Source organism: Setaria italica, chromosome I (genome assembly GCF_000263155.2).
Source record: "Setaria italica strain Yugu1 chromosome I, Setaria_italica_v2.0, whole genome shotgun sequence".
Classification (NCBI taxonomy): Eukaryota; Viridiplantae; Streptophyta; class Magnoliopsida; order Poales; family Poaceae; genus Setaria; species Setaria italica.
Window position 1 is genome coordinate 38,221,535 of NC_028450.1, and position 12,541 is coordinate 38,234,075.

A 12,541-nucleotide genomic window follows, 5' to 3' on the forward strand; every position below is an offset into this window, starting at 1 on the left:
TTTTGCTGCACAGCATTTCATTTCGTTTCATAAGCATTTGAATCTTGAATTGGAGTCACTTCACGAAATGCATCGGCGCGATGCCGACCGAGGTGAAACAGCGACGGCTCCTCGCATTTTCTCCACTCCGTCGGTCCACCGCTAGTCCCCGCGGGCCGCGGCCGCTATCCATCGTGCCAACCCATCACGCGCACACGACCATCCATCCGTTTCTTATCCACCTCATCCCACCACCGCCCACACATCTCCGGCCACGCGACGCCCTCCAGCCCCACCGCCGTGGGATCCGGCGGCCGCCCGATCCCGCCCGTCCGCTCCCCACCCCCAAACACCTTCTTCCTCTCTCGTCCAGTCTCGCCCTCCCAAACCAAAGCCAGGCCAGGCCAGCCAGCCACTGCCGCCGCACTCCCCCCGAGTCCACTGCCGCCGCACGCTCCGCGACGTGATGGCCGCGCTCCGCCTCGCCTCCTTCACCCTCCGCCCGGCCGCCGCCGCGGCGTCCCACTCCTCCGTCGCGGCGGCGCCCCGGTCCTCCGCATCCTTCGCCCGCGCGGCGCGGGGGCTCCCCTCGCTCCGCCTGGCACCGCCCCGCCGCCGCGGGGACCTCGCCAGGCCCCGCGCCGCGGCCGACGCCGCGGCCGAGAGCTACGCGACCGCGCTGTCCGAGGTGGCCGCCGAGAACGGCACACTCGAGCAGACGGTATCCGACCTCGAGAAGCTGGAGAAGATCTTCGCCGACGAGGCCGTCGCCGAGTTCTTCGACAACCCCACCGTGCCCCGCGAGGAGAAGACCCAGCTCATCGACGAGATCGCCAAGTCGTCCGAGCTGCAGCCCCACGTCGTCAACTTCCTCAACGTCGTCGTCGACAACTTCCGCGCGGCCATCGTGCCGCAGATCGTCGCCGAGTTCGAGAACGTCTACAACGCGCTCACGGGCACCGAGGTCGCCACCGTCACCTCCGTCGTGCAGCTCGAGTCGCAGGACCTCGCGCAGATCGCGCAGCACGTGCAGAAGATGACCGGCGCGCAGAACGTCCGCCTCAAGACGCAGCTCAACCCGGAGCTCATCGCCGGCTTCACCGTGCAGTACGGGCGCGACGGCTCCAACCTCATCGACATGAGCGTCCGGAAGCAGATTGAGGAGATCGCGTCAGAGTTCGAGTTGCCCTCCGTCCCTCTCGAAGTCTGATCGGCTTGCGGCGTCATTCCTCGCCCTTGAAGCCTAGGTCCTTTCTGTTGCTTCTCTCCCTTCTCTTCTTCTGTATCATTCTCTGATTGAATGAGTGAATAATACTACATTACTGGATTCCAGGATTCGTATTGTGTGCTTATCTTGGCTTCTTAGCATTGTTCGTAATTTGAAGATAAAGTGTATAGCTAGTTCTGTGTCGTATCCGCGACGTTGCTAGATGTTATTTCAAATTCAGACTTCAGTGGAAAGAGTCCAAGGAAGAAACTACTTGAATTCGGTTCTAAAGTAGAGAAAGTGGTGGAAATGGTGAAAATGTCATGATTTTGTACAATGCCTTTACATACTTTATGGCGTCGATTTGTGAACTAACTTCAGTAAACAATGCACACTTTAGGTAGGAAGAGGAAAGTCCAGAAATCAGAATGCCTAAACATGTAATTCTGATCATGTAAACCCAAATGCCCCAACTGCCTAACTCAGATCTTCCAGACTTGAACCCAACTGTTCTTGAGCTGCAGAGCTGTCAATTTGATTTTCCCAGTTGCCAATCTAATTTGAAGTGGTTATTCATCTTTGCAGCTGCTACTCTCTGGGAATTGTAAGAATCCAGCGGGGATGTTGGTCTTCTCCCCTCCAAAGTTCAAACCTGCAGATCAATGGTGGTTGCTCAAATACATATGAACGGTCATTCTTACCCGCGTTTCTTTTTCCATTTTTTGGCGGGGAGCGTATGTAATTCTTTTTCTCCTCTTCTGTGGTTGACACTGTAATATGTTTAAAACACTCAAATATAGCTGAGTTTGCTCCTCTAGTCTCATTTACATACCCGCTGGCTGATAGAACTGAGGAACTTAGTATAGGATGCCTGTGAATAGTTGTCCACCAGGATTCCAGGAAATAAGATCATGTCGCGTTCTGCTTGCTGCCGGAAAATGCATCAGGTGTTGTTCACTCTGGTCATGTGGTGCTTGTATTCGTTCGAAACTACCGAGTTTTGTGCTGCGGGCACGCCGGCAATCCGGTTTGTCTCGTGGTTACTGTCTTCGTTGTGCTGCAACACCGAGGTAACGACGAACGCGTGCAGGAAACAGGCCAGTGATGCTTGGCTTATCTTTCCGGATGATTAGCCATTTAGCCACGGTGAGATTAAACATGCCCCAAATCCGTCAGCAATTTGAGTGGCCGGGCTGTGGAAAATGGAAATTCATTCATAAATCCTAATGCAGCAATTCCAGAAACAATTGCGAGTTTGAACGCCGGGCTGCTACGACTGCAGGCTATGGGCGACGTACTGTACCAGTTGACGAGAAAATAGCTTTCGTTAAATTGAATCCAGCAGCAAAGAGCCAAAGACAGACAGCCGGTTCAAAGAACACTGGATCAAGATACTAGTTTTTTGATTTAAAGTTTAGTTATGACTTGCAATCACCAAGGATCCGTGGCGCAATGGTAGCGCGTCTGACTCCAGATCAGAAGGTTGCGTGTTCGATTCACGTCGGGTTCAAACCCCCGGTCCAGGCGGATCTCCTTTTTTTTTTTGCCTAATTTCCCTGTAATTCGTCCAATCTCAACTGTCCATCTACGACTAAACATCCGCATCCGCCGATCTCAGCCATCCACATTCCACGAGTCAAAACCCGCCTCCTCCCCTATCCGGCTATCCCCTTCCTCTCCCCTGCGGCCCATGCCCAACCCAGAGGACACAGCGGCGGAGCCCCTCCCTCCCTCTCCTCCCCCTCCCGGCGCTGCGAGCTATCGCAATTCGCCATTGCCACCAACGCATACACAGCCACAGCGCAATCCGATGAAAGACTAAACCCTACCCTTCCTTTTGATCCAACCCGATGCTTGCCTACTCGAGCACATCGAAACCATGGCTGCAGCTCCACCCGCCGTCCCCGAGCCAAGGCGCGGGCGCCGCCGCTGCGGCCGCGCGCCTTGTGGCGCTGGCGGCCAGGAGCAAGCGGCGGGGCGCGGGCGCCGCGGCGGCGGAAGGGGTGGACGAGGCGGCTGAGGCGGCGGAGCTGGTGCGCTCGCTGCTGCGGAGGACGGGAGGTGGCAAGGAGCGGCTGGTGCCGGTGCTGGACCGGCACGTGCGGGTGGTCCGCACCGAGCACTGCTTCCTCCTCTTCGAGGAGCTCGGCCGCCGCGACGGCTGGCTCCAGTGTCTCGAGGTCAGCGCCTGAACCTGACGCGCTCCTGTCTGCCTGAGTCCCTGTATACTACTCCTGCTGGAGTCATGGTGTGGAAGCTTGAGCATTGCAAACCTTGGGTTAGGATTGGTCCGTGGGTCATGAACCGGTGTTTTGTTTCCATGTATGTGGCTAGTACTGGTTAGTTTATTTATGAATGTATGTGGCTAGTACTGGTTAGTTTATTTATGAAATTGATTTCAGTACTTTGATCCTCCCAGGACTGCAGTTCTCCATGACATTTAGCTGTTTAATCTTATCACAGGTGGTATTCTTTTCTATACCCTTCACCAATTCTCTGTGAACGTATAATCACAAAATCATATAGCCATATCTACGCATTGATGTAGTGAAATTCCTGATCCTATTAGGCCATTTTAGCTACACCAGTGATTAACAAGAGACCAATCGTTAAATTTCAGCAAGGTGGAGATTTCTAGTTTTTTTGTTTTACTTCTAATTCCTTGTTGTCATGTTTTGCTAGGTTTTCAGATGGATGCAGAAACAAAGGTGGTATGTTGCTGACAATGGCATCTACTCCAAGTTGATATCTGTAATGGGAAGGAAAGGCCAGATACGTATGGCAATGTGGCTGTTCTCTCAGATGCGGAACAGCGGGTGCAAACCTGACACTTCTGTGTATAACTCTCTTATCGGTGCGCACCTTCATTCACGAGACAAGAGTAAGGCTTTGGCGAAAGCTCTTGGCTATTTTGAGAAGATGAAATCTATAGAGAGATGCCAACCAACGATTGTGACATACAACATCCTTTTAAGAGCTTTTGCTCAGGCTGGTGACACGAAGCAGGTAGACATCTTGTTCAAGGATCTGGATGAAAGTATAGTCTCTCCTGATATATACACTTATAATGGAGTGATTGATGCATATGGGAAGAATGGCATGATAAAAGACATGGAATCTGTGTTGCAGCGTATGAAAAGCAAGCAATGCCGTCCAGATGTGATCACATTCAATATACTCATAGATTCATATGGACGAAAGCAGACATTCGACAAAATGGAGCAGGTGTTCAAGAGCCTACTGCGATCAAAGGAGAGGCCTACCCACCCAACGTTTAATTCCATGATAACGAATTACGGGAAAGCAAGGCTCAGAGAGAAAGCGGAATCTGTGCTTGAGAAGATGGAGGAAATGGGATTCAAACCAAACTATGTGACGCAGGAATGCCTCATCATGATGTACGCACATTGCGATTGTGTCTCAAGGGCCCGGCAGATATTTGATGAGCTTGTGACCTCACAAAACAAAGTGCACCTGTCATCATTGAACGCAATGCTTGATGCCTACTGCATGAACGGTTTGCACTCGGAAGCAGATCGGCTGTTGGATACTGCACTTCAGAAAGGTATTGTGCCCAGTGGTTCCACATACAAGCTGCTCTACAAGGCCTACACCAAGGCAAACGATACGGTACTTGTGCAGAAGTTGCTTAAGAGAATGAATAAGCAGGGGATCGTTCCGAATAAAAAGTTCTTCCTGGACGCTTTGGAAGCATTTGGCACCTCTGAGAGGAAACCCAGGACATCATCAGCCACAAATTCTGCAAGCAAGCCAAGTTCAGATTCTGCAGGCGATTCACAGACAGTTGATTCTAACAAACCAGGCGATTCAGAAACAGTTAATTCTAACAAGCCAAAGGTAAGTGTTTTGCAAGTAGCTGCTACATAGGCGGTCAGTTTGAACAAGGCTGTCAAATTGCCTGACATCAGAAAGAATCAAAGAACACATTTGATCTACACCAGAATCCGTTAATATAGTGTGCTTGGAGCTATGGTTAGTTGCTCCGATGTTCCTTTCCCTATTGATGAATGCTGAGACCTTTCGTGCCTCGGCAAAATCTGCTTGTACACACTCATTCTGTGGTTATATATCAGCGTAGGAATTTTGCTTCGAGTCGCCATTGGACATCACTAGAATTCCGGTCGTCTGTACTCTCCATTTGCTACAGGTCTCTGTCATTGCTGTTATTCTGAGCATCCCCCACGACATAAAACTGGGAATTGGAATGGCATGCATGCGCAGCACATTATTTAAGAGAATGTTCGCTTCTGATGCGAAACATGTCCATGTGAGAGATCAAACGACCGGCTTCATTTTGTGTAAAAAAAACGAAACTCAAAACTGTACAAGCAACCATGCTAAATTATGAATTATGACATCAACGTGATACAGCAAAAAAAATTTACAAGTCCAGATGGCCCTCAAAATATTGAGCAATCTGACGTAAGATAAGTCTTAACAATTCCGATGCAGAATCGGCAAGTATCGAACAAAAGGTTGGTTGCGTCAGCCTCATACATTTTGAGCTCAAAACAGTTAGCTCGCCTACCACTGACGCTCCTTACAAATACCAGCTTCAGATGACTACTTCTGCCATCCCTTTTGACTGCAGCTCAAAGCTTCTCGAGAACAATGCACCAGTTGGATTTGTCATAGAACTGGTCAACAATAGCAGTGTTCTTTATGCCAGAGGCTAATCTGAAATAAAGATAGTTAATGATATGAGATATTTTTGAATCAAAAGAACCAAGGCACAGCAAAAAGAAAGTAATACATGCATATGAAGTGTGCTATGTTCCTTTTTCTCTACAATTAGCATTTGCATCTACAACCCTTTTAAGCCAAAGTGACAAGTAGTGATGTGAACTGCATAGAAGTATAAAGGTAACCTTTTGGAGAACCTCTAATAAACAAAAATTCAATACAAGATTAGAAAGTATAGCCAGCCAAAATGGCAATGTCATCAAACTGCTTTTAACAGGTGTTGTTACCCTTTTTAGCCATTCCATTTTTTTCAACTTTTGCAACAATCATATTGATATTGATTAAGACACTAGTATCACAAGTAGAATAGCAAAATAATTCAAATTAAACCATGAAAGAAATCTTCTATGAGGCGTCACTACTATGGTGTATCGGTGACAACAAATGTAGGGTGTGACTTTATGCAGGCACTTAAAAACAAAAGGGGGAACAGGGAAAAAAAACTTCTTCGTGTGAATGTAGAGAATACTCCACCTTTGAAGTTCTCCTTCAACAAAGACATGATAATAGCGATTGTAGACCACTGTGCCCTTCTTCTCATCTTTCTTTGCAAATCCATTCTCAAGAGCAGCAGCAGATGCACCACCAATTTCAGCTCGGTGAAATGGTAGGTGCCACGGAACGAAGTACTCCTGCTGGTTTGTCTCCTTCTCATCAGTATCTGTATTACTACAGGCTGCAATGGTTTTATCCTCCATGGAATCGTGACATTTTTTCAATCGATCATCTGCTTGCTTCATTACACCAGCATCTTCATCAGTTTCTGCAATGCTTTCCAGAAGAGTTGCAGATTGACTGCGTACTGGAGGACTGCTCTGATCAACCCACTCTTCATTATACTTCTCACAAAGGGGAGTCCACTTGTTGAGCAATGACTTGTCTTCCTGCTCCCTAGCCCAGACTGTTATGAGCACCAGACCACCTCTCCGAACAACACGGATCAGCTCTTCTATGGCCTTCCTCCGCCTTTCATCAGTACTTAAATGATGCAGCACAGCAATTGAAATTGCTGCATCACCAAAATTATCCCTGTACGGGAGGTTGACAGCATCAGCGACCAACACCTCATGCCCTCTCCCAGCACATATCTCAATAAGAGGTGGGCTTATATCGCATCCTATGAAGAAACAATCAGGGTTAAAGCCCAAATACTTGCCATTACCACAGCCAGCATCCAGTACAACTGACCCTGGCCTCAGGGAATTCAAGAATTCTGCAACCTTGGGCCATTTAGCAAATCTTGTTGCACTGAAATGAGGAGCTATGGCATCATAGACACGATGCACATACTTCTTCTCAATTTCTGGAGTGGATTGAACACTTGAGGAGCAACTGCGGTTTCCTTCAGCAGGCACCATGTCCTGAGCCTCAATCACATCATTTGGCCTCATTGAGTTGTTGGTGCTAATATGTTGATACGTTGGCTTCCAGCAAAAGAATTCTTTGTGCTGAATGCTTACACTGTACAGATTAGAAGCATGTATGGCTCCACGAAGGTTTCTTGCTGTTATCCCCGAAAAAACTTGTATCATGCAAGCCCTGTGTGAATATATATAGGAATTAGCCTAACTGGTTTGCTGGAACGTCCGATTTCATTAAAAGATGAAATTACTAACAAAATGCAGTTTAGCTTGGTTCAACAATGGCGATCAACAGATAAGACAGCAGGGGAGAAGAGTAGCACCATGCGGCAATGTAACAAAAGATTTGCTATGGTTCAGACCTTCTGATAAACTAGCTTTTAAAAAAAATAAGGATTAACCCCATCCATGTAGACTCGATTGAACCATGCGCTCGATGGGATTGGATTAGTAGGCCATCACCGGCACACTCAACTCACTGGACGAAGTTGGAAGCTTTAGATTCGCCTTGCTCAGTCACAGCTCACAGCACAGCGACCAGCGAAGGGAAGATACTGCGAACAATCCACCTGAGCAAGCTAAAAATATAATAATCTACAGGCCTGTTTATATGATCCAATAAGATGCCCTCCCCAGCTAGATTATACAATATGGGGTGCAAAACAAAGGGCCTTAGACTCTCTAAAATGGTGACATGATCCAGAACTGGAGCCTTAGTGTCTGTAGAGGATTCTGAAGCTACGCTAGCACTAGAACTACTTGAATAGTTGCTACTCGCGGCCGGGAATAAATCAAGGAAGAAGAAGCGCACAAAACTAGATCAGCAAGGGGAAGGAAGAAACAAGCATTAAGAACACTAGATCGAGAATAGGAGAGGGAAGAAACTCACCCCGCAGGCCCGGGAGGTCGTCGCGGACTGGAGGACGGCGGACGCCGCGACTAGCAAGAGGACGAGGACGAGGAGGTCCCGGCGGGTGGCGGCGGCGGTCGCGCGGAATCTGCCGCGTGACCAGGCGGAAGTTGGAGGTGTGGAGCGGAAGCGGAGGCTCGCCGCTGTGTTGCCGCCGGCTGGGCCCTTGGCAGGTGCGGGTGCCGTGAGGTCGTCGTTGCAGGCGGGCGGGATGGGCGGCGGCGTCGTGCCGTGCGTGTTTTGCTGCGGCGCGATGTGGGCAGAAGATTAGTGATGGGCCAAAGTGGGCCGTATCCGGAAAAACATCTGATTACGTCTCGGCCCACGTATCCGTGCAACATTGGTCGATGCACGCTTAGGCTACTTGTTATGGCATGAAATTAAAGAAGAGAGGGAAACGAGTTTTATCCAGATAAAACTAACTTTATACGAATACCAACTCTCCGTGAGTTATAAAATAAGTCTTGAAATTAAATGCTATTTTGATCCTATGAAACCACATCATGAAATTATCCATTGGAGATCCATTTCATTCTTGGAGATCCATTTCATTCTTACTTATGTAACTGTCTTGAAAACATCAATATGAAACTTTCCAACTTTCCATTGGGATTAGCCTTGTACATGAAAAAGGTCTCGTGCAATTTGAGACTTCTATAAGGTTCAATCACTGCTAGAGCTAATGTGGTCCGGTCAGATTCACAGAAAAAAAACAAAATCATAACCCATGCATTTTTCTTCCCTTCTTTTCCTTTCTCAGAGCAGCACACGTCACTCCTTTTTCTTTTGAAAATTCATACATTACTCCTTTTTCAAGTTACATATATATGAGTACAAATATTTCTGTTACACGAGATAAAGAAACAGATCTAAAAAGAATCGATATAAAGACAACGGGGCAGGAAGGGAAGAGAAGAGAAGAAAACGAAACGCTTTTTTTGTTTTGACATTACAATTTATACAACAGGAAGCATCCAATCCTCCATTCCCGCTTGGTTACAACACGACGATCAGACTTCGCCCTCCAGAAATCTTCATTCCAAGGCATGTTTGACGGATATTTAGTATATATGTTTCTGGGATTTGAATGGCTTCAAGAATTGGATGTCAAAATGAATTCACACTCGTGTGAAGACAACAAAGCAGATACAAAATCCTAGGACTAAACAGATTGTACAGCATCAAGCAGGTGCCTTATCATAGTATGGTGCATCCACATCTGTTCTGCTTGGGGGAATTGGCAAGCTGCTTCTCTGGAAAAGTATAGGCAAACATGATGTTAGAGATAAGTTCAGAAGTGTCAAAACAAAATCATATTGTAGCTTCCAGCTAAACAGGTACGAGTTCCAGCTAAGCAGTTCTAAGTGCCTCGAGACTTGTTGTGCTGGAAATGATTAAAAGGTTGTCTTGTGGTTTGTATGTTCGAAAGTTTGCATATCTAGGCACCGTTAATTGTGATAATAGTGCATGCATCCACATGTACAAAAAAAAAAAGCTCCTGCGTACAAGCAGCACAGCTACCTTAATAACTTGAATATGGGTGTATTGCAAGTAACCACAAAACTACTGAAACTAAAGGTCTAAATTCCCATTGAATAACTGGAAACATCTTTCAGGTTAGGCTTGTAGCATTCCAATCAGAGATGCATGCCTAGAAGTGTTTGCTACCATAAGAATGACAGGCAGTATGTTTAAACACAAAAGTTGATCTTAAAGAACACTACAATTCATATGGAAATGGAAATATAAGTCCTCCATCAAAGGAACCAAGAAAACGATATGAACGAAAGGCTGAAATTGTCGGCAATACCACTGTTTTTGTCAGCTTGTGGAGGTCGCACTACCACATGCATCGTAATTACACCCCCCGGGACCTCTCCTACTGGAACACGGGACTCTGCAAGTGTCCGGTTATTCTCCAGTATCCTTCCAGCATTGATAAGCTTCAAGTCATTGACAGTTTTTGGAGCTATATCCTTATCTGTTAGCAGAAATGAAAAGAACAAATTACATTCAACATTTAACAGAGCAAGTAAGAACAGCAGGCATGGATTGCAGAAGAGAGAATTAGCACAGGGAGAAGTTCCAAAGTGTAGGTCAAATATGGCCACAGAAAAAGTTTCCAGCATAATCAACTGAGGATCTCAGTGACATACAATATGCTACTGTGCTATTCCCAGATTGAAATGCAAAATTGAGAACTTGGTGAAGCTAGCAGAATAGATGCAAGCACCCTCCAAATAAATTACAGAAAATAAGACAAGGAATATATCAGGTTTGATTGTTCGAGATGGTTTGCATCCACATGTTGGTCAACATGCGCAGGCATGTGCAAGCACACATGGCTTATGTTGTGAATGCAGGCAAAAGTATTAATATAGTTCCAGATATTAATTCAGCCGGAAAAGGCTTCATCTTTCACTTGATCTAGACCTTGGTTCTCATATATAACGTAAGATGCTATAACTGTTAAAATGAGAACGCAGCTCAGTTCTTACACAATGTTTTTGTCAGTAACTTTCATGTGCGCTTCATGCTGACTAACATTCTTAAATCATTTTTCTGTGCTATTTAATGAAGCCAAGGTTCAATTCAGAAACAGTACATATGTCCAGACTCAGACGGTTTCACCAAAACAGCAGATACATGAACACCAGACCATTCAGAGTTCAGAATTAATTGTTTGCCCTCAGCTAATAAGATGAACAAATCACATGATAGGCAAAATTATTAACCAGATGTGACGTGTATCCATAGTGAAAGGTCGAACTGTTGCATTTCTGCAAAGCCGACAGACGAACATTAAAAACTTTCCATATTGCTACCAGAAACCCCTTGACATACTACAAGAGAGTAAATAGTCACTCAAAATGTAGATAACAGTTATCAACATGGCCTTGTGCTCTTTGCATCTTTTACAGCAAGCAAAATAAGGGGCCTTGTTTGTGATTAACTGTTTCAAAAAAAAAATACCCTTTCACTCTTCTCCCACAAAATTGGCAATTGTTTTCACGATCGAGAAGTCCATATAACATACACTAAGAAGGGGAATTATTGATTAACTGATAATATGGCATAGCTAGTTCTAGGATTCTGCTGATGCCCATAAAACGAATATAGCATAGCCAGTTACGTGACACTTTTGAAGCTAATAAACGAATATGGAACGGCCAGTCAAATGATACTGCAGAAGCTAATTATTGGATATGGCATAACCAGTTGTAGGATAATGCTGAACCTAATAAATGAATTAAGGTAACCAGTTCTAGGACTTTGCTGAATAAGAAAACAGAAGCACAGTTCCCGCTACTCAATTGACCATGCATCCAGGAACAAATCAAGCATGCCACGAGAGCCCAGGTATGCCACAAGCAAAATAAGTAAATAACAGGCGTTTTCGGGAAGACTACTGATTACTGAAACATGAGCACAAAGCGAAAAAGAAAGCAATACACGAATACACGATCCAAGAAAAGAAACTCATGACACGGCGAATACTTCTGCACCTAAAATTACAAAAGCATCCTTATCTTGACAGCAGATCGGGGCGGCTCACGCGTGTACGCTACCAAATCAATAGGCCTCACCTTGCGGCCACCGAGCGAGGATGAACTCCTTGAGCGCGGAGACTGTGGTCGAGGGGTCGTACTTGGTGGGCCCGATGTCCGTGCCGTCGAAGAGCCGGAACCTGACCTCGATCGGCTCCTTCCCGCCGGCCATCTCCTCCCCGCCAGATCGCCGCCGGCCGGCCGCCCCACCTCCTCTCAGCAAGATCCACGAAGCCCCGGATCAGAGGCCCATAGCAGCAACGAAGCGGCAAAAAAAAATCCACAGAAACACGCGCAAGGTGAGATTTTGACGATGAATTCTTGCTTCCGCGTGGGGTGAAAGCGAGGGGACGGCGACTCGGTGGGGAAGAGAGGAAGACGAGACGAAAACCAGAGAGAGAGAGACGGGGTAGTGGGCTTCCTCCTCTGTCCTCTGGGTGTATTGACAAATACGCCCAAGCCGAAGTTTTTAATTGCGGTTTTTGCATCAAGCGATGGTGGTGGGGGAGTGTGAAAGCGAGAGGCGAGGGCGAGGCCGAGGGTGCCGAGCGGGGAATTCTATGCGCGGCCCGAGCAGCTGGAGGAGAGGAATCAAAATCGCCGGAATTCGACGTCGGCGATGGCTTCTATCTCGGGTACTATGATTGGCCCCCCGGGTCTCGTCGGCGTCTTCTTCTATTCCCTGTTCTATACTGCTCCAGTACTCGTGGTTTTTTTGGCATTTTATGTGGAATAATTCCTTCCTCACTTACTGTTTCTTCATTGGTGGTAC

General features: G+C 46.8%; 4 protein-coding genes and 1 non-coding gene across 6 annotated transcripts; 3 read left to right on the forward strand and 2 right to left on the reverse strand.

Moving 5' to 3' along the window:
• Positions 1-337: 337 nt before the first annotated feature.
• LOC101774771 (ATP synthase delta chain, chloroplastic) lies at positions 338-2,013 on the forward strand. Its single transcript, XM_004953874.3, has 2 exons — positions 338-1,226; positions 1,772-2,013. Exon 1 carries the CDS (start codon positions 446-448, stop codon positions 1,187-1,189), a length of 744 nt encoding a protein of 247 aa, XP_004953931.1. The 5' UTR covers positions 338-445; the 3' UTR covers positions 1,190-1,226; positions 1,772-2,013.
• A 611-nt stretch (positions 2,014-2,624) lies between these two features.
• TRNAW-CCA lies at positions 2,625-2,696 on the forward strand. The gene has a single exon. It is a non-coding gene; the product is annotated as a tRNA-Trp (tRNA).
• A 152-nt stretch (positions 2,697-2,848) lies between these two features.
• Positions 2,849-5,306, forward strand: LOC101775579 (pentatricopeptide repeat-containing protein At4g39620, chloroplastic). The gene is made up of 2 exons (XM_004953876.3): positions 2,849-3,366; positions 3,869-5,306. Exons 1-2 carry the CDS (start codon positions 3,037-3,039, stop codon positions 5,072-5,074), a joined length of 1,536 nt encoding a protein of 511 aa, XP_004953933.1. The 5' UTR covers positions 2,849-3,036; the 3' UTR covers positions 5,075-5,306.
• A 222-nt stretch (positions 5,307-5,528) lies between these two features.
• Positions 5,529-8,462, reverse strand: LOC101775180 (alkylated DNA repair protein alkB homolog 8). Its single transcript, XM_004953875.3, has 3 exons — positions 8,201-8,462; positions 6,425-7,489; positions 5,529-5,884 (listed from the first exon to the last, which is right to left on the reverse strand). The coding sequence occupies exons 2-3, from the start codon at positions 7,480-7,482 to the stop codon at positions 5,800-5,802; spliced, it is 1,143 nt and encodes a 380-aa protein (XP_004953932.1). The 5' UTR covers positions 7,483-7,489; positions 8,201-8,462; the 3' UTR covers positions 5,529-5,799.
• A 537-nt stretch (positions 8,463-8,999) lies between these two features.
• Positions 9,000-12,314, reverse strand: LOC101776257 (membrane-anchored ubiquitin-fold protein 3). Of its 2 annotated transcripts, none has more exons than XM_004953879.3 (3): positions 11,809-12,314; positions 10,035-10,202; positions 9,000-9,474 (listed from the first exon to the last, which is right to left on the reverse strand). In XM_004953879.3, exons 1-3 carry the CDS (start codon positions 11,939-11,941, stop codon positions 9,419-9,421), a joined length of 357 nt encoding a protein of 118 aa, XP_004953936.1. In that variant the 5' UTR covers positions 11,942-12,314; the 3' UTR covers positions 9,000-9,418. The 2 variants fall into 2 exon arrangements, with proteins under 2 accessions (XP_004953936.1, XP_004953935.1); XM_004953878.4 differs by having other exon boundaries at positions 10,032-10,202; positions 11,809-12,291.
• Positions 12,315-12,541: the final 227 nt, after the last annotated feature.